The following is a 17,346-nucleotide window of genomic DNA, read 5'->3' on the forward strand; positions in this document are numbered from 1 at the left end:
ACTTAATTTTTCGCCCCAAAAAAAAAAATGCAAGGGGTAACACTGTCGTTTTTTTTTTCTGGTCGAAAATTTGAGTTTCGATATCTCAGCTCTGGAAGGGTCTAGAACCTCCATTTTTGCACTCAGGTGTATAACAAATCTTGAAAATATTTTTTACAGTGTATGAATCTTATGCAATTGAAAGATCCCGCGAGATTCTTCTTGGACCCATCAATGCTAATAAATAACCACTATTTTTGAGAGTGAGAAGAAAATAAATGGCTCTTTGCTGAACCAAAAATGGTTCTTCAATTGCATTGCTGCAAAAAACAAACAAACAAACAAACAAACAAAAAACCATGAAGAGTGTAGAATCTGCCAAAAGCTCCTGCCGTTTTGTGTGTGATTTGCATCAGGGCTCCAGGATCAAGCCACATGAGGGTGGATCTTCTGTGTTGGCAGGAGATGGCGGTCGGTCGTATGCATGTGTGATCAGAAGCTAAACCCGAGCGTCTGTGTATTTTGTCTTCATTATGTGCTGATGGCCTCTGGTGCTTCACTGGAGCTTTCTTTGGACGGTTTCAGGCGAACCCAAGCTGCCAAACCGGCTGGGCTTCGCACAACATGGCCGCAGTCTCAGACACGAGCCGGATCTCTGAGAGTCTCGCTTAATGGAGACATTTAATCTGTGTCTGGTGTCTCTGCCAGGAGAGCAGATGGGGTCTCGAATGAGGACTGCACAACTGATGATGGGTCCGTTTTACTGCGTCTTCTGGAGTTTTAAACAATGACGAAAGCGCTCGAGTCCAGGCTTTGGCTTTCAGAGCAATGTGAGATTTGGTATACCCTGATTCGTGATAAATCGATTGCGTTTCATCCAAATGATGGTCTATGGAAGTATAATCTACCATTCTGTGTTCCATCGATGCCAGAAACATTGGTGATGATCTCTGTAGGAAACCTCAAATAGTGAGCAATCTCTAGATGTCCTCACAGAACTGCTGATGCTTCAGGTTTGATGATTGCAAGCACAAAATAAATACAAAAATCATCTCTTTAATATCACAATCGTTTCTTCTAGATGGAAATGAGATTAAAAAATGTGTCTTCAGAGTTTCTCAACAAATTGTGCTCAGATTTATCCATGAAAACCAGATGATGTTTGAATCAGCGGCTCTCACTGATGACTATAGCTGATGTCCACGTGCTTCTTACCCACAATCCCTTGCGGTGGGGTTGTGGACTGAACCTCACTTGAACAGCTTCTGCCACCACTGGCATATATGATCACGGTTCTGAAATAGAGCGACATGAATAATGGAGTCAGTCGGTGTGAGTGTCCCAGAGAGAGCAGCATCGGCGTCTCGTGTCTTTCTTCACTTGTTTTATAGACGTCTGTCGTACAAGTGGTTTCCTCTCTTCCTAATGAAGCAGACAGAGGACATTATTGCACTTTCACATCTGCAAACTGAGAATTAGGGAAGGGAATGAGTGTTGCATGTAGTTGTCAAATCATTTGGACACTAAACAGAATTTTTGTGAAGTTTAGAGAGAAAGTAATTATATATTCTCTCTCTCACACACACACACACTCTCTCTCTCTCACCAGGTCCATCTGTAGAACCACAGATAAGTGTCCATTACAGATGAACTTATTCTCAGGCAGGTTTTCCCGAAAGGCTCCTCTGTGGAATATGCCGCTTCCATGGCAACAAAAACCCATAGCAACAATAATTCTCTGCTTCCGCTGAACTGGAGAAAATGTCCGTCATCAGAAAGAGGATGAAATCACTGGAGGAGAGAGACAGGCAGATGTTTGCAGATCCAGATGTGAATCTCAAGAGGAAACATCCAGCCATACGTCATATGGAAATCAAATCTACTTTTAGTAGTTTTCTTTTTTTTTCTTTTTTCTTTTTGCATTGTAACATTATTATTATTGTGACAATTGAGAGCATTTCCCCAACAAATTCTCATTACCATAATGCAAAAAAAGACATTTCTAATTTTACAATTTGTTTTGCATTATTATCATGACAATTAACACATTTCCCCCTCAAAATTATCATTACCATAATGCAAAAAATAACAAAAATAAATGCATTTGCATTTTAATTTATAAGAAAACAGACACGCTTTTTTTCATTATTATTATTATAAGCACATTTCTTATCTTATTCATAAAAAAAAAAATTTAGCACTTCATCTAATTTTGCATTTGTTTGCTTTATTGTTTTTATGACAATTAACAAATTTTCCCTCCAAATTGTCATTGTCATAATGCAAAAGACAAAATAAATAAAAATAAATAAAATAAAGCAGCAATGATCATTTTGTCAAGACACGATCTTAAAAAAATGTATCAAAAATATAATCATTATGTATAAAGAAAACAATTTATAACGTAATATATATATATATATATATATATATAAATTAATGAAAAAAATGGCTATCTAGAATTCTGAAATCATAAGATATGTAAATAATATAGATATAATGGACAATTGAAATTTTCTCATCTATTACTTTATACCTAGAACCTGAAATATTATAAATAATAAAATAAAAATATTTAGCACTTTCATCTAATTTTGCATTTGTTTGCTTTATTGTTTTTATGACAATAAACAAATTTCCCCTCCAAATTGTCATAATACAAAAGACAAAATAAAAAGAAATAAAGGAGCAATGATCATTTTTTCCAGACACGATCTTAAAACAATTAATCAAAATATTATATATATATATATATATAATATATATATATATATATATACACACACACACACACACACACATATACAGTATATATATATATATATATATATATACATATACATATATATATATATATACACACAGACACACACACATATATACATATATATATATATATATATATATATATATATATATTAATGAAAAAATTGCTATCTAGAACTCTGAAATCATAAGATATGTAAATAATGTACATATAATGGACAATATAAATTTGCCCATCAATTAGTTTATTCCTCGAACCTGAAATATTAAAAAATGCACCACAGATTGATTTTACATACTACATTTATTTAAAAAAAGCAACCAATGTCCCATCTTACACAAACTCAATTTACAGAGAAACACATTTGTAAAAGCGTAGAAACCAAAGTGTTATCTAGCAGCATCCAAATGTTGGAATGAGGGAGAAAAAAAAAACAGACAAATCATCAATAAATCTATGAATCGGACACGGTCTCTCTGCCTTGCCGTTTCCACTTTAATAAAATAAACTAATTTAGGTTAAATAAGCTTAAATAACAGTGTTAAATACAAGACACTTGATTGGAGGTTCTGTACAGAGATGGACAGGGTTTGGCATGTGACTGCGGTTCACTGCGCGTGTGTGTGTTTCAGGAACAGAGCGAGCGAGTTCATGCACACACACACACACTTCTTCAGGAAACCCCTCAGGGATGTTTCGATCAGCGGACAGAAATCATTCAGGAGACACGACGAGCGGGCGCTGAAAGGTACCGTCGAAACGTCAACGTTTTGATTGTGTACCTTTCAATAACGGAGGCCGAAATGAAGGAAATGATGCGTTACATTCATAGTCCACCTCCAGGATGTGCTTCAGTACATTCTCCACGCTAACCCCGCGCCACCAGCCGGCGTCCTTACATTCTACATCTCATTGGGATTGCAGTAGGATTGGGCTTGGCTAGCGTGGGTGGCTGCAGTTCTCCAGTGCTTGTGGACTCCGAGCCGACGGCGTCTCCGTCAAGGCTTCTTGTCGATGGTGTGGAAGAACCACTCGGTGAACCTCCGGAGCTGAGCGGCTGCGGTCTGGCTCTCCTCCTGCAGACGCATGTTGTCCTGCCGCAGGTTCTGCACCTCCACCTGCAGGATCGCCTTGTCCTCCTTCTCCTGCACACACACACACACACACACACACACACACGCGCTTGAGAAAATAGTGAACTAGTGATGCTTATAACATGATATCGTTATGTGGAAACGAGCAGCTCGGAGATTCTTCGTGAAGTTCGAATCAGACACGGGGAAGGCCATGAGAGAGAAGAGAACATGAAAACTGGTGTAGTGTTTAACAGAGAAATTTCATCAGTAATTAACACAAAACAGCATGTTACAAAATTAAACGTGATATTTCCAAGGCTCCAATTGTATCTTCTTGTAAAACTCAATAATTTTAAGACAATTTCAAAACAATATATATATTTTTTTACAACTTTTCACAGTGTCTAGGATAAAGCAGATTTTAAAACTTTTAAATACAAGATGCCCAAATATTTGCAAATTCTGTAAATTCTGAAGGATGTAATGTTGTAGAAATGGATAATACTGTATTTTTTTTATAATTTATTTCATTTTGTAATTTTTTAGTAAAGCGGCAATTTTTTCATGTCATTTTATCTTTTTTTTCTTTTAATTATTCTTTTTATTATTCAAATTATTCAAATTTGTAATTTTAATTTTTTTTGTTTATTTTATGTCATTTTTACAGTATTTTTTTTAAAGTGGTTATATATTGTCAAAATCGAATATTTCGAAGGTGGTAATGCGGTCAAAATGATTAAATTCATTTAATGCATTTTTATTCTCAAAAGTTTAAAAAACCTCTGGAATAAAGTATTTTAGATATTTTTCAAATTTCACCTTTGTCACTAAACGCGGATCCGCAACAGAACCGGAAGACAACACAATGCTGAATAAAGTCGTAGTTTTTGTTATTTTTGGACCAAAATGTATTTCCGATGCTTCAAAACATTGTCACATGACTACTTTGATGATGTCTTTATTTCCTTTCTGGACAAGGACAGTATACCGTACACACATTTCCACTGAAGCTCTCGGACTAAATCTAAAATAACTGTTCTGAACATGAACGGAGGTCTTGGAACGACATGAGAGTCATTAATGACATCATTTTCATTTTTGGGTGAACTACCCCTTTAAATTGGTCCGACAAGGTGACGACACGCTTCAACACATTGTTTTTCTATCCTTCCCCTCAAAACCCTTCCTCCAGTGAACTCACAATCACAGCTGACGTACTTCCTCGCATTTACAGCGAGACGTAGGGAAAAGCAGCTATTGTTCTCCATTAGCGCACTTCACCTTTTTCAAGTCATACTGCAGCTGTCTCAAGATCACCTCCAACTGATTGACTTTTCCCGTCAGCGTGGCCGGAGACGTATCGCTGAAGACAGAGACAGAAGTGTTAGGCTGTATATAAAATAAAAAACAGGAGTGTATAGTAGTGTGTAGTGTTCAGCTCACCCGGCCTCCAGCGCAGCTCCTTCAGCGGCCGCCACTCGTCTGGTGAGTTCTCGCGAGATCTGGAGCGCTTCGGCTCTCTGCATGTCCGTCATGCTGCAGAACGACGACACGCGCTGGTCTGGACACAAGCAAATCAAGTCACCTTCATTTATGTAGCGCTTTTACCAATATAGATGGTTTCAAAAGCAGCTTTACAGTGATAATAGGAAATTGTTTTGGCTTTACAGCAGCTGTAGGATAAAGTTATTGTCCAGCTAAAGTTAGTTTCGATTGATTCACTAACTTAGGGACCGTTCTAACACGCTCCGGCCGCTCATCCGCACAACAACCGCACAAACCTGTAAGTCTTGAGGAAAAAAACTTATCATCATGCGTATTATGTGTTTACTCTATAGGTATGTCCATTTGTATATATAGTATATGTGCACAGTCGAGTCTTTCTTTACAAATTGACCTCAACAAATTACTTGTATGGCCTTAAAAGTGTAGAATACTGAAATTTTAGTAGTGTCCTTTATTTTACAGTGTCGTTGTTACATACGTTACATGTACCATTAGTGATAACAGTAAATTATGCATCATTACATGCAACTAACCCTCAATAAAATCCTAATACTATATTATTATTATCACTCGGTACTTAAATATATAATTACTCTAACAATGACACCTTAACCCTAAAACCGTATTCTGGACAAATGTGGGCAAAATAGTTTTGATTTATTTATTTTTTAAAAATACTTCCCTTGATCTGAGCGGTACAAGACTTGGCTACTTTTCCTAAGTTTGCCTCCTGAACACACAATTTTTTTTGACTCAATTCTACAATGTTAAGTGGGTGAAAAAAAACTCCTTAATCTTGTATTTGGGTCAAAATTGGGCGCCCATAGAAATGAATGGGAAAAACTGTAATTTAGAGCAGTCTAAAATAAGACACCAGGTGACGGCAAAGTCACTTCATCTTTAGGTTTTAACTCTAAGAACTTATCGGAATGATATTTTAATGTAGTTAAAAAAATTAAAAAATAAAACATAAAAATAAGCATGATTTACAAAGAAAATATGGTACTTTTTGAAGTAAATAAATTCAAAAATACCCCCAAAATAAAAATAAAACACCATAAATGGATAGACAAAACTTTATCGAAGACAGTGATATAAGATTTATAATAAATAAAAATTGGGATCACACCTGAGTCCAGGATTAAGGGCTATAAAGTGATTACGGTTTGAGGGCTACAATAAAGCGCAACCGATTTTTTTTATCAGTTCCACGATACAACCATACAAACGTCACACACGCATTCAGATCAGGCGTGTTCTCAATCTTACAGTCGTCCTACACATGAGCTGGGCTGCTAAAACAAGACCGGACTGCTTCAGGCACCATACGTGCACTTTAAAGACTGACGCAATATTTGGAAACAAAGTTACAGTCTCTATAGAGGACATGCTTTTTCTGGGTCTTACTGAGACAGGTGCTTTTAAAGGGATACTTCACCTCTGGAGAGATGAATGTGTATTTAAAATGGGTCATTTATGTAGAAGAAATGTGAATTCGGAGCTTTCTAGACTGAGAAAAGCCAGAAAATGTATTTTTGGCTTATGTGGATGAAAGACAACAACTCCCAGAATGCACTTGGTTCAATGCCCTAGGAGGCCACGCCTACCGGTGACAGAGCGCAGTCGTTAAACAACAAGTCTAGGCTACTAGTGAGTCTCTACATAAATGACTATTGTGCAGATGTGAAGGGTTTAAATCTGTGTGTGAAAGTCCTAATGACACGTTCAGCAGAAAGACAGACAGCAATGTTATTTTATCGCGTCTCGCAAATCAATGAACACTCATCACAGCATATGGAGACAGACACCAATCTGAACGCTTTCAGCAGAATGTAAAGTTTAATTTACGCTTATCTCTTTTAGGAGATTCCTACATGTGTGTTTCTGATCCTTTCATTAAAAACATGACAATAAAACCTCAGTGTGTCTCTCCTCTGAGCTAGAGTAAACCACATGAAAACCAGAGTCTGAGTCCTCAAAGTTCAGCATGTTCTGTTGTTTCTTCACAGAAATCAGTGTTTGTAATTAAACACTAGACTTCCCCTGTGTGTCGCCATGTTAATACATTCATGCATTCTGGGACTTGATGGATGTGGCACATGATGCAACAGACCCCAAACATGATAGTGACTATTAAAATGCAGCTGCAGTTCATATATAAATACCAGATATTCTTCAGGGTAAAGAAAAGAGTGCCTTGGATTTCCTTTTCTTTAAGATTTATGTATTTGAATGCATTACAATACATTTGGATTACAGTTTTAACAAAGTATTAAAATTAATGTGAAGCTTATATTGTTTCTCAATGAACTTTTGAACAGATTCCCTGTTGTTTTCTACTATGTGAACTAAATGTACGCACACAGGAAATACTTCTGACTATAGAAATTTGTGCAGGACAAAAATCAAGGGATAGTTAATTATTAATAATTTGCATCTATATTTTCAACATGCATATATTAGAATCAGCATCAATCTGTTCACTGTTGAATCATTGATTCAGTGAAACAGTGTATGAACATGGCTCAAATATGGCATGCTGTTGATCAAGCAATATTCAATTAGTTAAAATGTATGAGATTGAAACTAATTGGATTTATTGATTATAATATATAAACCTGGTTATGGTGTATTTAAAACACATTCACTTTACTATTACAGGAATCTGACCTGTTTCATAAATGCATGTCTGACAAATTAAGATAATTATTTTATGCATGTTCAAATTTTGTAATTCAAATGCACTGACATTTTATATGCTATTTAAATACATAAATCTTAAATTTAGTGTGGATTGGAAAGGATCTTCTAAATGCATAGATGTGAAAGTTTGAACCCGAACCCTTTTACTTTCACTTGCTGAGGTTGTTGCGGCTCCTCTCTTCCCAGTCTGTCAGTAACGCTCGGTTTAGTTCCTGTCTCTATGAAGCCCCTCCTTCTGAAAGCACACTGTGCTCTGATTGGTCGGCTGGATCAGTGTGTTGTGATTGGTCAAGCGCTTCGGGTGTGTTTCGTAAATGTCCCGCCTCTTACCATAACCGCCAGTTTCAACTAACTCAACCAGGCCCCGCCCCTTTATTATGCGTATTAATTATTATAATGAGGAATATTGTGACGTGTTCGTTCGCGGAAGAAACTCAAGACTACAGTGGAGGCGTTTCAGGAGTTCAGAAACACTGACACTGATATAGAGAAGAACGAGCATTTCCCCACATACCTTCAAAGGCCCTTGCCGCGTCTACGAGGTGAGACCAGTCCAGGCCCGTGGCCGTGTCTGGGAGAGGCATGAGACCCGGATCGCTGAACTTTGCCCGGTCTGCAAGCGAGCCGTCAGAGAACCAGAACTCATCTATAGAGATGGTTACACACACACACACAGACAGATCAGTGACACACACACTCGCCGCCACACGTTACTGTCAATCTAACGGCCTCTTCCATCTCGTGAGCTTCTCCTGGGTTTACAGACAGAAGCGGCTCGCGGAGGTCATGAAGGTCACAGTAATGAAGGCAGGGGGAGTGACAGTGCTGGAGAATAACCGGCGTGATGAGATCCGAACAGCAGAACGAGAGCCAGATCGGATCATTCACTCAAGATCTGCTCGACTGGAGAGGAAAGTCTTCGAGAATGTGAAAAGAAAAGAGCTGACACTGCGCTCCCGAACACACTGATGCTCAGGGTTTGAAATGAACGCCGTCAAATCACTGGCGTGTTACTTATTATGTTTATTCACGTTGCTTGCTGGGGAAGTTTGTGAAAACCAAAATAGCGATGATATATTAAAGGAGTAGTTCACTTTTAAATAAGCTTTTGCTTTTAAACGAATCTTTTTGAGTCATTTGGTTCATTCAACAAACGAAATGACTCAAAAAAAGATTCGTTCATTTTTGAACAGGAGAGTCACGGACGCGCATCACAGAACAGAGCAAGGCGAGTATTTGTGCTTATAAAACTGAAACGTTGTTATTTATTTATTAAATGAGCGATCGATTCGCTAGATAAGACCCTTATTCATCGTCTGGTGTCGTTTAAAGCCCTTTGAAGCTGCACTGAAACTCTCGTTTGGACATTGAACCGTTTGGTCCCCATTGAAGTCCATTATATGGAGAAAATCCTGGAACTTAATTTCTTTTCGACCGAAGAAAGAAAGACGTGGACATCTTGGATGACATGGGGGTGAGTAAATTATCAGCAAAAGTTTTTTTTTTAAAAGTGAACGAATCCTTTAAGAACAGTGTATTGCACAGAATCTGCGTATATCTGGCTTACTTGAACACACACATAATTGTTCATTTGCATTGAAGCAATAGCGAAGATTAAAAAGCTTGAAAATGACATATTTGTGTTGATCTGTCCAGCTAAAACACATTTCTGGTGAAAAGGATGAGGATGACAGAGGAAGGGAGGAGATGCTGACAGGATTTTGTTTGAATAAGAAATGAATGTATGAATATATATAGGCCTATATAAGCGGTGTGACGTAGTTAATCTGGTTAATATCTTCTTTTTGTCTGTCTCTAGCCTCATAGACAGGACATGCCGTAAACATTTTCCCATCTCACATAGAACTCGCTCTGAAAAGGATGTGAGGGAAAAACGGCAGAACGCTGGAGGTATGTGTGTGTGTGTGTGTGTGTGTGTTTGAGCCTCAGAGGGACGCAATCTGTCAAATTAGACCATTCACTAGATGAGCAAGGTGAGAAAAAAATTCTGCAAACTGCTATCTGTCGAAACAATCAGAAATTGATCACGCGTGACAGCAATCAGCCACCGCGGGCCACTCGAAAACCTGCTATAGATGAATCATCTCTCACACACTGATTAAAACTGTTCAATCTGTTCATATTAGAGATCCTTTAGTTTAAACCAAATTATATGTGATTATTTGCTCTGATGTGTAGCCGTGCCTTTATCTAATATACATTTCAAACGTCGCTCGCAGCACATCTGTTTTTACCAAGTTTTACTCCCTTATAAACAAGCAGTGACAGTGAAGATCTGCGGTTTATACCGTCACTGTGGACCAAAACCAGATTTAGAGATTTAAGTAAAAAAATAAAAATAATAATAACAATATTATTGATAGTATTAAGATATGTTTTTATTAAAAATGAATTGGGAATATATCTATATAAATATGTCAACTATATATATTAACAATTCATAATAATTAATATTAAATATAGATTATAAAGATTTTAAGTATATAATAAACAACAATACAAGTTTTTATTATTAATAACAAAATAATGAATAAGTCATATTAAAAATATATAAATTAAAAATAAAATTAGAAATATATATTAAATGCAGTTATTATAATTAATAATATTAATGCTAATAATGTTTTTGTTAATAATGTTAATTTGTTATTGTTAATAATGTTATTGCTAAAAATTAATTAGGATTATATATAATATATTAAATATATGTACTATAATTAACAATAACATTATTATTATAATTAATAATAATACAATTAACTACAATTATATATTAATGAGTATTATAATTAAAATTAATATTAATTCATATAAATAATATTTAATATATATAAATAAATAAAATATATATTTTTTATAATATAAATATAGAATATATTACAATATTATAATTAATATTACTGCATTAGACCACATAGTATTAAACCAAGCGTCATTCATTACAGAATAATAGCACAAACACTTTAACGCTGAAAATACACTTGATGTCATAATGTAAATTTACAAAAATCACCAGCTTTGTGTTGTTCAAAAGTGATATTATTGAAGAGAAAAGATTTATACAGACTCTTGGTTTGATATTCTTACATTGACATATTTATAATGTGTCTGAAACACTTTAGCAGGATCAATCCCAGCATCGGTGCGGTAATGACGCACAATCCTGATCCTCACGGCTGTGACAGGTGTCTTCTCTGTGCGGAGCAAGAACGCTTTAACCGTGACATTTTCTTCTTCCTGGCTTTTAATTAAAAATGCCATATAAAAGGACTCACACTGGGTTCGGTGTCACATATACACAACAGCCTCTCTGGTCAGGAAATGAATCTGTGTGGATAAACCGTATGGGGCTGAAGCGCACGGACAAACCTGTATGGTTTCTAATGGTTTTATTTACAGTGACCAGCGGCTGTTATGCTCTAAATCTCCCCTATGGTTATATTCAGACATGCGATGTGAAGATGCATCAATGCAAATTTGACATAAATTATGTAAAATGCCATTTCTCTGCGTTTACACTGGCACAAAAATCCGACCTTTTACTCACATCTGACACGGATCGTTGCACATAAATCCACACGAGATACGTTTTTTTCAAATATGGTTTTAAATCAAATACATATCCGATATCTGGACACCCGACCTATGTCTAAACACACATATACGATTCCCCTTTGAATTCAAGCCAATACAAGACGAGCATGACACGTTTATTCACATATATAGCTTTAATGTTGTATTATGAGGCAGACGTGCCTGTGTGTGCGCTCACTCACAGCTTATTGAGCTGGGAACTTTATGTTTATCTTTGTAAAGAAAAGAAATGGCACAAACACAGGCACGAACCTCTGCCCGTGACATTTAGAAATAAAACAGCTAATGAAAGCTGCATTATATTTCTCAGCAATTAGATCATAACTTCGCTGCAATTAACCCTAAAACCGTATTCTGGACAAATGTGGGTACAAGACTTGGCTACTTTTCCTAAGTTTGCCTCCTAAACAGACAATTTTTTTGACTCAATTCTACAATGTTAAGTGGGTGAAAAAAAAACTCCTTAATCGTATTTGGGTCAAAAATGGGCACCCATAGAAATGAATGGGAAAAACTGTAATTTAGAGCATTCGAAAATAAGCCAAAATAAGACACCAAGTGACAGCAAAGTCACTTCATCTTTAGGTTTTAGCTCTAAGAACTTATCGCAATGATATTTTAATGTAGTTATTTTTAGTAAACATAAAAATAAGCATAATTTACATAGAAAATATGGTACTTTTTTGAAGTAAATAAATTCAAAAATACCCCCAAAATAAATAAAAACACCATAAATGGATAGACAAAACTTTATCGAAGACAGTGATATAACATCATAAATTAGGATCACACCTGAGTCCTCTGTGCCCACATTTGTCCACAATTACAGGATTAAGGGCTATAAAGTGAATACGGTTTGAGGGCTACACCAACAAGCTTAACTATTAGGTCACTCTCTCTCTCTCTGGTTAATTCATTCGAACTCATAAAAAAACAACCTTATTTCACTTCAGAATTGTACATCTGAGCTGTAGACAAATGAAAATGATTTCCGGACTGTAAATCTGTTGTGCCGAGTCATGACAGCTGTTCTCATGCTGGCAAACAATCATGACCACATGAGATGAATTAAAGAAATCATTTTAATAGCACGGCCATAACAACCACAGAAAATCATGTTGGGGGGGGAATAAATGTAAACACAGATATGGGATTCCCGTCCTGTCTAAAGTGAATGTAAACGGTCGGATCTGTGCAGTGTGAATGCAGCGTTTGTGTCATATATATACCGTGCCGCACTGTGACAGGAGTATGCATGTGGCGTGAGGTGCAAGACTCACTCTTGAGCTTGGGTGCGGGCTGGTTGAGGCTGATGCGGGGGGGCAGGGTGCTGTGGTACGGGGGAGTGCTGGAGAACAGGATGTCGTTGGGCATGGCCTGGTCCAGCATGGAGCTCCGCGAGCTGGCGTAGGACGACCCCTTCCTATTACTGCACATACTCTCGTCCGAGACGGTCCGGTACAGGGAACGCCTCGGTGACAGGCTTCCCGCCGCTGATGCCTGACAGGAGACACACGTGAATAACGGAAATCACAGATGTTAAATGACTTTATGCAACAATTTGTGAAAAAAACAAAACTATTCTCATAGCTTTATAACATTACATTTGAACCACTGTCATCACATGGGCCAGGCTTTACTACCTTTCTGGACCTTGAAAATGGCAATGACGTCGGACGGATCGGAAAGCTCTCGAGTTTCATCAAAAATATCTTCATTTGTATTCTGAAGATGATGAAGTCTTATGGGTTTGGAATGACATGAGGGATTTTTGTATTTTTGGGTGAAAGGAGTAGTTCACTTTTGCTGATAATTTACTCACCCCCATGTCATCCAAGATGTCCATGTCTTTCTTTCTTCAGTCGAAAAGAAATTATGGTTTTTGATGAAAACATTCCAGGATTTTCTCCATATAATGGACTTCAATGGGGTCCAAACGGTTCAAGGTCCAAATGAGAGTTTCAGTGCAAACTGCAAACTGTTCAAAGGGCTTTAAACGATTCCAGACGATGAATATCAAGCGAATCGATCGCTCATTTAAAAAATAAATAACAAAGTTTAAGTTTTATAAGCTTAAATGCTCGCCTTGCTCTGTTCTGTGATACGCGTTCGTGATTCTCCTGTTCGAACTCTTTTTTCGAATCATTTAACGAACAAAATGAATGAATTGACTCGAAAAAAGATTTGTTCATTTTGATGAACGAGTTTGAACAGGAGAGTCACGGACGCGCATCACAGAACAGAGCAAGGCGAGCATTTGTGCTTATAAAACTTAAACTTTATTATTTATTTTTTAAATGAGCTTTTAAGTTTCGCTTGATATTCATCGTCTGGAATCGTTTAAAGCCCTTTGAACAGTTTGCAGTTTGCACTGAAACTCTCATTTGGACCTTGAACCGTTTGGACCCCATTGAAGTCCATTATGTGGAGAAAATCCTGGAATGTTTTTCATCAAAAACCTTAATTTCTTTTCGACTGAAGAAAGAACGACATGGACATCTTGGATGACATGGGGGTGAGTAAATCAGCAAAAGCTTTTTTTTAAAGTGAACTAATCCATTAATACATTTATTTGAGCTATTTTATTGCAAAATTCTTGCTAAGACATATAATCATATATGCACAAAGTCTCTAGTCACTATGTCTCCCAGCAGGACGGGGGTTAGTAGGTTTGTTTTGGACTGAATACATGGAAAATCCTCACGGTCTTGTGTCGCTAAACAGCAGGATGTTATAAATAAAGCCTGTTCTTTATCTACAGCTGTGCACTATTGAGAGTGTGTTGCTTGAGCCGTATTCGGTCAGCTGGATGACAGGGGTAAGAGCGGCCCCGGGGCCCGTGCATCACACAGAGCGCACTATCTGAACATTAGCTAGTCTTCAAGTCTATTTGAAGGGTTCCTGTGGCTCAAAGAGTAGATCATGGATAGGATTTCTGGGGTATGCATGAACTGATAATTGAATGTTATTATTAATAATAATAATTAAATGTTGCTTTGTAAAAGCGTCAAAGCCAAATGCATTAATGGAAAGTTTTGAAGTCTAAAAGGTACTGAGCATCTTAATGCATACTTAGCAGCAGCAAAACAGAAATGAAGCATCAGAAATTAGTGATTTGACTTAAGTTAATACTCCTCACGTGACACACAGTGATTTCAATGGCCTTAGCCATCTACAACTACAACTTTACAATACATTACATACACAAATCTGGCAAAATAGTATTTAAAAAAACATAATTTATTAACCTATTATACATTACTGTTCAAATGATGCCCTCAGTGTGATTTTTAAAGTTAACTAATACTTTTATCCAACAACGATGCATTAAATTGATCAACAGTGACAGCTAAATATTTCTATTTGAATTAAATGCTGTTCTTTTCAACTTTTATACACTGAAAAAAAATAATATGCTTTATTTAATCAATAAAATTGTGGCAACATATTAGAAGCAATATTATTAATTAAATTGTACAAATTAGAATTAATTAGAATATTAATTTGATTAACTATTACTCAATTCTAATTTGTTCAATTTAATAAATAATATTGGTTGTAATCTGTTGCCACAATTTTATTGATTAGATAAAGCATATTCATTTTTACAGTGTATTTATTGAAATCCAACATTAATAATAATCAGAAATGTTTCTTGAGTGGCAAATCATCATATTAGAATGATTTCTGAAGGATCATGTGACACGCGTTGATCACAGGAATAAATTACATTTTAACATACTATATTCACATTATTTTAAATTTTAATAATATTTCACAATATTACTGATGTGACTGTTTTTCAATTAAATAAATGCAGCTTTGGCGAAAATATTTAAAACATCACCAAACATTTCTCAACACAGTCTATCATTGTCATGTTTTTCTTGTTGCAATGCATTATGGGATTGCAAAGACAAATGCAATGCCAAATTTGGACAAAATGAGGTAACTTAGAAGGTAGCATCACATGAAGCAGCTTCTCATCATATATATATATATATATATATATATATATATATTAGGGCTGTGCAAAAGTTGATTGCGATTAATCGCATCCAAAATAAAAGTCTGTGTTTACATAATATATTTGTGTGTGCTGAATATAATTATTTTGTATATATAAATACCTCTGCATGCATGTATATATTTAAGAATTATTTGCGCTTAAATTCTGTATATATTTATAAAAAACATAATCTATATTGTATAAATATAAATATTTTATATATGAATAACACATTTTCTTAAATATATACGTGCATGTGTGTGTATTTATATATACAAAATAATTATATACAGCACACACAAATATATTATGTAAACACAGACTTTTATTTTGGATGCGATTAATCGCAATTAATTTTTGCACAGCCCTAATATATATATATATATATATATATATGCAGTCTAGGTAGATAGCTCACTAGCTAGTCCTACTACATGTCATGTATGGCATGAGGACAGAGTTAAACACACACTCATGAGCTAATAGGCTTCAACTGTGCCAAAGCTATTTAGATACATTGTATATATGTTTTCCATCCAGAGCGTGAGCCAGAGGAAGTTGGTTCATTCCCAAGCGGAGTCACTTGATCCTGTTCATTTTATTTATAGCACACAATACGTCTTCCACCATTTGAGACCTGATCAAAAACGTCCGTCTGCTGAATTGCCATTACCGGAGGGAAAGCAGACGTCACGGCACACGGGATTCAGCAAAGCTAAACGCCTCCGGGCCAGAACCCACTGTTTTCACTTCCTTTAGACCAAAAGCCCACTCAAATCCCATCGCTGAACCATGAACCACCCGCAAGATTTCCTTCAAGCTCTCTCTCTCTCGGCCTCTTGCACACATGCAACTTTATTGGACTAGATCCGGTCTGGTCCTCTCGCATTAAAACAGCCTCAAATGGGGGTTAAGAAGCAGCTTCCGTAAGAGCGGGCTTTAGCGCAGCTCCAAACTATATCACTGCAAATAAAACACGTCCCAGTCTTTACTCGTCTGGAAAACAGGGGAGCAAATGCTGTTAAAAAGAAGATTTTTTTTCTCTCACCATGGTTGCATTTATTTGTTTAGCAATAGCAATATTGTGAAATATTAACTGGTTTCTATGTAAATATACGTTAAAATGTAATTTATTGCTTTTTACAGCATCATTACTCCAGTCTTGTGTCACATGATCCTTCAAAAATCAGTCTAATATGAGGATTTGATGCTCAAGAAATATTTCTGAATATTATCAATGATGAAAACTGTTCATCTTTGTGTGTAAACCATGATTCACTACAATTAAAGGGTAAGAAAGATACTTTTATTAAGTAAGGATGCTTCAAATTGATCAAAAGTGACAGTAAAGACATTTATAATGTTACTAATGATTTCTATTTATTAAAGATTTGAAAAAAAAAAGGATCTGTGAAGGATCATGTGACACTGAAGACTGGAGTAATGATGCTGAACCTTCAGCTTTGATCACAGGAATACATTAGTTTAAAATATATTCACATAGAAAACAGATGTTTTAAATTATAATAATATTTCAATGATTTTCTGATCAAATAAAATGTAGCCTTGGTGAACAGAAGAGACATTTTTCAAAAACATGAACAAAATCGTAATTATTCAAGAACACTTGACGGCTAGTGTATCTGTATAGTGATATTGAATGGTTTTTCACCTGCTCATCATCACTCATT

General features: G+C 36.1%; 1 protein-coding gene across 3 annotated transcripts in view; it reads right to left on the minus strand.

The window, feature by feature from the left end:
• Positions 1 to 3,030: 3,030 nt before the first annotated feature.
• Positions 3,031 to 17,346, minus strand: part of sipa1l2a (signal-induced proliferation-associated 1like 2, genome duplicate a) — a 137,423-nt gene continuing 123,107 nt past the window's right edge. For all 3 annotated transcript variants that reach the window (XM_089116737.1, XM_089116738.1, XM_039659479.2), the window contains 5 exons: positions 12,927 to 13,146; positions 8,546 to 8,677; positions 5,266 to 5,383; positions 5,104 to 5,185; positions 3,031 to 3,891 (listed from right to left, as the gene is read on the minus strand). In XM_089116737.1, coding sequence (XP_088972863.1) covers positions 3,745 to 3,891; positions 5,104 to 5,185; positions 5,266 to 5,383; positions 8,546 to 8,677; positions 12,927 to 13,146 — 699 coding nt within the window. In that variant the 3' untranslated portion in view covers positions 3,031 to 3,744. The remainder of the gene's footprint in view (positions 3,892 to 5,103; positions 5,186 to 5,265; positions 5,384 to 8,545; positions 8,678 to 12,926; positions 13,147 to 17,346) is intronic.

Source organism: Pimephales promelas, chromosome 11 (assembly GCF_988280905.1).
Source record: "Pimephales promelas chromosome 11, fPimPro1.hap1.1, whole genome shotgun sequence".
Lineage (NCBI taxonomy): Eukaryota > Metazoa > Chordata > Actinopteri > Cypriniformes > Leuciscidae > Pimephales > Pimephales promelas.